Raw genomic sequence first — 6,742 nt, 5'->3', positions numbered from 1 at the left:
TTAAGAAACTGATAGTAACTATATGTCACGAACACGGTAATATTACATTAGATAGTAATAATGTCACATATTGTAGTTGCATTATGCTTATAAGTGGTATAATATTTTTTTTGATTATATTCTCTATATATTTACATTTTATAGTAACAATGTCACATTTGTTGATAACCGTCAAAGGCTTTATAGCTAAATTGACATCTCTTCATGCACAAAGTGCTTGGGGTTTTTGGGGGGAAATGGTTCGAGCTATAAGGTTAGCAACATGTTGTAATTATTTTTCAAAAAAAAAAAAAATTGTTGATAACCTCTTTTTTTTTTTTTTAATTTCAATTCTTTATATAGTCACACTAAATAGTTCAAAGTCACATTAAATAATAAAGTTACATATTCGGTCTCAAGATGCTTGTACTGAGTTTGACTGGGTGTGCTCTCTAGTTCGAACTTGGCTACCTGCACTTTGAAAAAATTCCTTGGGCTAATGATTTACTCCACTATGGGTCCACCTATCGTGAACAGTGATTAATCTCTGATTAAAGATTCAATGATACACTATGCAAAAAAAAAAAATGTTGGATAATATCATAATAATAACTTGCTCCTTTCCTTTTCCAAATAAGTTACCCAGCTAAATTTTAATTCAAGTCTTTTTTTTTTTTTTTTAGTTATCCTTTTATTTTATTACGTATCAGCGAAGCCAGAATATTGTACTTTTGCGAGTGATTACTGATAAAGGCTGTCCCAGTTTCTCATGTTGGCTTGTTGTCAGTCGTCACATAGTCGTGATTTACGGACAGGCCATATATGAAAGAGAAATATTTCTCTTTCAGAAATACTTCTCTTAATACTCCAATATTTTAGTCATAGACACGGCTTTGAACTTCGAAGCAGTCAAATTGAATAAATATGGTATTAAACCATGAATACAACAGAAAGTTTGGTTAAAAAGCAATAATTGCGAAGCCATGTTATAAGTTTTTTATTTTATTTTATTTTATTTATACAAGATAGAAATTTTACTCTTACATTATATTAGTGTATATGCATGTGAAACTTCTTTCTAGAGATTTAAATCTCAACTTTTGCCCCTTATACCCCATAAATACTTATACTTGTAGAGTGACTATTACACCAAATGTGTGCAGTGGTGCCATGTTATAAGTTTAAATGGTATAATATATGTTTGTTCATGGACACTTGGATAGTTGATTCAATAGACTTAAAAAGAGGAAAAATTATTGAATACTCTAGAAGTATCATAAATACATACTCTTCTCGCTCACATAAATTGTGGGTTCCACTATGAATTTAATTAGTGGAACTCACAATTATATAAGAGGGGAGAGTATGTATTTATGGTACTCTGAGAGTATTATATAATTATCCTTTAAAAGATGTGTCATAAACTTGGAGAGAGTCTAAAGGTCCGAAGTATTATTTACCATGCTATTAGTGCATGGAGTTTTGAAATGTTTCATGGGTAGGAAGTGTAATAGTTTTATCAAAAATTGGAAAACTACTTACTTTAAAAAAAAAAAAAAAAAAAATTTAAATCATATCATATTTACAAGGAAAAGCTTTAATTTTTTTTTTTTTTTTTTTTGTCCCAAGGCTATTAAAAACTCTACATTTTTTTATTTTATTAAAGTAACTATCTTTTTTTCCATCCCTAAACTTTAGAGAAAATTTTCATATTGTACACGTGACCAATAGCTGCATGACAAGTGATCACTTCATGTGTGTCTTTTTTTTCTTCTTTTTTGTTTTGTTTTGCTTTATGATCATAATGCAAAAACACCCTTTGGGGTTTGGGTAGTTGCAAAAACACTTCATAGGGTTTTAGTTTTTCTTTACGACTCCCTAAGGTTTCCATATTTGCCAATTTGACCCCAGAGGCTAATTTTAGAATTTGTGTTGACTACGAATGGAAAAATCACATGATCATATTAAGTGTGCGTTTGGGTTAGGAATAAAAATTAAAATTATTTCACTATTCAGCTTATTTTTGCTATTATTCATGGGCCTCACTGCACTTTTTGGCACTATTCATGACCCTACTGTACTATTTCAACTAACTTTTACCTTTATCTACAGTACTTTCAGCAATAATTTTTCAGTTTCAGCAAAATAAGTGATATCCAAACACACCCTAAGAAGACTCAACAATTGATTTGTGTCACTGGTCACATGATCTTTTTGTTCATAAAAGCTAATGAAAGTTAGTCCTAAAGGTCAATTTGGTGAATATAAAAATCTCAAGGAGTTAAAAGAAAAAGTTATAACCTCATGGGATATTTTTGAATTACCCAAACTCTAGGGTGTGTTTTTACATTTAAGCCTTATTTTTTCATAAAATTTTTTTCTTAATATATATATATATATATATATATATATATATTTATGTGGTAGTCTAAGTCAGACCTGTTAAGTGTTAAATTCTCTAATAGGACCTAGTAAACATGTAAGATAAAGTTTAATGAGAATAAATAGAATGACAAAAGATGTAATATTTCAATAATTTAGGAACTTATGAGAGAACATTTTAAACAAACTTTAAATAACTTTTAGGGAAGGAAACAATATTTTATTATTATTTATATCTATATACTAATCTATATATACATTATTAAGAAAATACAACTTCTTGATTTGCACATTTTAAACGGTTTGAAATACTCTCATACATCATCAATCTTGTCCAAGGCACGGTACTTGGGTGCCCCTAATCCATGTAACCTGGAATCCATTAGCAGGAGGTTTATCTTGATGTGCCCCTAATCCATGTACTTGGGTGCTTTCACATGGCTATCTTTCCGCATTGCTGCCTTCTTACTTTGCAACACAGTAATTCATGAGGTGTTACGTCCACAACATTTTCATAATATTTTTACAACAAATCATAAGTGGTTAGTTGTTGTTGGTTCAAATTTGAACTTAACACTAAGATTACTTTTTTGCCCCAACAATAACAACCAGCCACTTAGGATTTGTTGTAAAAATGTTGTAAAAATATTGTGGATATATATCACTTCTCATTCATCATTTGCCAAAAAAAAAAAAAAAAACAATCGTGACTGATATTGACCAAGTTTAAGATCTATTTGAAAACTTGCTAGCAGTTTCAATTTATCGAACCATAGCGGTCCAAGCGGGGTGATTAAATTTTTTAACTAAGGGTATATATGACATTTTACTTCATATTTTTTTAAATATAGCATTTAAAAAGACAATGTTCCCTAAAAATGTGTAAGGATCGGACTAGGATGTCTAGGTCTACAACTCATTCCAAGCCTCCAACCATTGGATTGCACCTTGAATTGTTTTTATTTTAGATATGTAAAATTTTATTCTATCCATATAGAGATCTTTACACTCATCATAGAGACAAATGTAATAGTAAAATTAATAATAATAGGCTTCATGAACCATTTTGACATTTATTTTGTAAAAAGTCATTTCTAGTCTTCACTTTTTCTCCCACACAGCGTAGTCTTTGCCAGAGGCAGCAACCTGGAAATTTGAGGGAACAAGGTTTCCAAGATCCAACTTTGGCCCAATCTTCATAATGATCTTGTCATCAATCCTAGCCATATATAAATCAGCTTCAGACGCTAAAATATTCACGGTGCTTTTGGTGTTGATCCCATTCCTTGATCTAATCGCAATCCATTTGCTTAATTCATCCTTTAGACCCCATTCAAAGAAGTGATCATAGAACTACACAACATAAAAACAATCTCTTTTAGTCAACAAAGTAGTTATAATTATACCGTGATGGCTATTAGCCATCTTTAGAATGAAAAAGTATGTACAACAACACTAACATCCAGTCCTTAATCTGAAAACTTTGAGGTCAACTATGAATCCTCAACAGACAAAATCAAGTTAGTCACATTTATTCCTTTTTATCAAATATAATGAAAAGGTGTGTAGGCATTAACCAAAAAAAAAATGAAAAAAGAAAAAAAGAAAAAAAAAAGAGAGGATAGAAATTACTATGGTTGGGGTCCCAGGATGGGTGAGAATGTAAACATATCCCAGCATGACTTTATCAGAGGGGAATGGCCAAAGTTTTTGAGTAGACCCGGTATCATGATTATCAATAAAAGTCACAGAATTTTCTGGCTTTATTCCAATCAGCCCTGGTGGCTTCCCATTAGAGTCCTTTAACCTCCATAACTCTCCTTCCACAGCTGCTTGAAGAATCCCTTTGGTTGTGAAATCAAAGGCAGTGACAGCCCCACCAGCAGCCTGAATCCAATCAGCTAACGCACCACGGTGTGCATCCTGGTTGGGATTAGGCTTGCCATCATTCCCATAGGAAAGGGAATTCCAATTCTCTCCAACTGCAAATTCTGGTTTAGTTTGTTCCATATAGATCTTTGTTATACTGGGGGCATATCCTCTCACAAAATCAAAACGCCATCCATCGAATCCAATTTCAGTCTTTAACCAATTCATCCACTCCGACAACTCTTTCTGTACCCGTGGATTAAGATGATCAATATCAGGTGCACCACCAAAGTCCTCTCCAGAGTCAAGATTCCCTGTGCCATCAGAATAGGCTGTGTCATCCTTGCAAATGAAGGATGGTCCCCAATCAAGACGCCCGTCTGGAGTTCCACCTTCAAAGATGCACCATATTCCTCTTCCATCTTGCTTCTCAGCAGTTCTGTGGTTTATCACTATGTCAGCAACGGCTTTAATTCCTTTCTCATGTAGAGCTGCAATTAGTGACTTCAATTCATTCTTAGATCCATATTTTGAGGCATCGAGATCATATAGCCTTCCAGGCATGTATCCTAGAATAAATTAAGCAAGGAAACAACATACATTTAGATTGAGCATATCTTATCTGTTCTCTTATTTGAGACCAAAAGATGGGAACATATAGAAGATAAAAATAACCATTTTCCATAACTCAAACATTATCCATACTCAAGTTGTTCCTTTTTTAAAATATAGACAATCATGCATTCCCCAGGAATGAGATAAGATGCACAAAGTGTTGGGAAAGACTACCCACCTCTTGGTGAGAGCAAAATCTCAACCAATATTGCCAACCAAGTGTGAATTCACTTAGCCACAATAGATACCAAGGTTAGGCTAGCAAGATATGCAATATGGAATCTATAAGACATATCATCAATCATTAGAAGGCACACACAAAGTACACGAGAACTACATGATTTGGAATTAAGCCTACATCCTCGGGTTGAGTTTTGAACAATTCACTATAATCAAAAAGTTACAGTGGTCTACTATTCAAGTTCTATTACACTACAATCTTGGAGAAATACAAGATTTCCTCAAGAAATTTTACAAAACCCAGTTTCACCTCAATGGAATCTTCCTATCAACTCGTTTAAAGACCCTAAACACCTATTAGACACTTGTTTCAATGGCCTGAGCAAGAAAAGCTCACACACAAAACCTTACCTCTCACCATTGAGTGTCATCTTAGTTAGAAAAATTCCAACAACTTAGTTTATAAAAGCCTCAAGAACTTAGGCCGAATATAAATTAGTAAGTCCTTATGGGCTTGGACCAAACAAGGACAACACAAAGCAGACAGGCAACCCTTCATGTAGGCCAACCCAGCTACATGTCCTTGGAATATGTATCATTATATTGGAATTAATAGGACTTCATTGCAGTTAGGAACAAATAATTAACCAGGCCAAGCCAAAGTTGGAAGACCTACGCTAGAAAAAAAGATAACCAAAACTGTAGTACCATTATATATGGTATCACTTGTTACAACATGTGATTGAATTTAACCTTAATAGCAAAACAAATGGGACCAAATTATTTCCCAGTTTAAGGAAATGAAATTGCAGAAGTATTACCTTGGGGAGCAACAGATTGAGAAGCAGGAGGAAGCCAGACATGAGTGATTCCAGCATTAGCGAGGTCAGGAATAGAATTCTTCAGTGAGTTGTACCATCCTCCTTTATTACTTGAATCCCAATTGAAACCCTGTCATTTCATAATTCATTAATTTACATGCCACGGCAACACATGTACCAAGTGTACCATAGCTCTAGGAAGATGCATATATCCAATACATCATACATGAGATATATATACGTCTCTCTCTGTACATAGAAAAGATATATATATATATATATATATTATATAGTAAGTGGGTGCATACAGTTACCTGGAATAGAATTGCTGAGACTGCAAAGGAGGGTAATAGAGAAACACAAAGGCTGAGGAAGCTGAGTAAAGTTAGAAGATTCATGGGCTTCATTGCTGCTGAAGATGGTGGATGCTTCTCTCTTATTAATTACCTTATATAGGCATCACTCTTTGCCTTTGGTTTGGAATGTCAATAGTTGCTGACACTACACGTTTGATGGTCTGTACGTCAAGGAATTCTATTTTTTATATATTTTTTGATATCGTTAAGGAAAGATGTTAAGGCTTAAGACCGAAGTAGAAATTAATGAAATTCCATAGTGAGGAAAATTCAAAGGAGAAATAATAAAGACAGTCAAAGTCAAGAAATACCAACAAAAATCAATGGGTGAAAATATTCAGACCAACACCGGAGATATGTTTTTTTTTTTTTTTTTTTTTTTGAATAGGTAAGAAATCGATGGTATAGAAACTAGTAAGTAGTAACTATGTTACTGTAATATTTTATTATTATGAAAGTTAGTTACTTGATGTTTTAATTCTCTTTAACACCCCTAATATTTAATTCAAATAAATAAATAATTGAGGGTATAAAAGTAAT

At 33.1% G+C, this 6,742-nt stretch overlaps 1 protein-coding gene across 1 annotated transcript; it reads right to left on the bottom strand.

Annotated features, from left to right (window-relative positions):
- Positions 1-3,302: 3,302 nt before the first annotated feature.
- Positions 3,303-6,345, bottom strand: LOC115974181 (alpha-amylase-like). Its single transcript, XM_031094417.1, has 4 exons — positions 6,161-6,345; positions 5,847-5,976; positions 3,994-4,799; positions 3,303-3,714 (listed from the first exon to the last, which is right to left on the bottom strand). The coding sequence occupies exons 1-4, from the start codon at positions 6,251-6,253 to the stop codon at positions 3,463-3,465; spliced, it is 1,281 nt and encodes a 426-aa protein (XP_030950277.1). The 5' UTR covers positions 6,254-6,345; the 3' UTR covers positions 3,303-3,462.
- Positions 6,346-6,742: the final 397 nt, after the last annotated feature.

The sequence above is a fragment of the Quercus lobata genome, chromosome 2 (genome assembly GCF_001633185.2).
Source record: "Quercus lobata isolate SW786 chromosome 2, ValleyOak3.0 Primary Assembly, whole genome shotgun sequence".
Classification (NCBI taxonomy): Eukaryota; Viridiplantae; Streptophyta; class Magnoliopsida; order Fagales; family Fagaceae; genus Quercus; species Quercus lobata.
The sequence above is the reverse complement of the archived record's forward strand: the minus strand, read 5'-3'. Positions and strand labels throughout refer to the sequence as shown.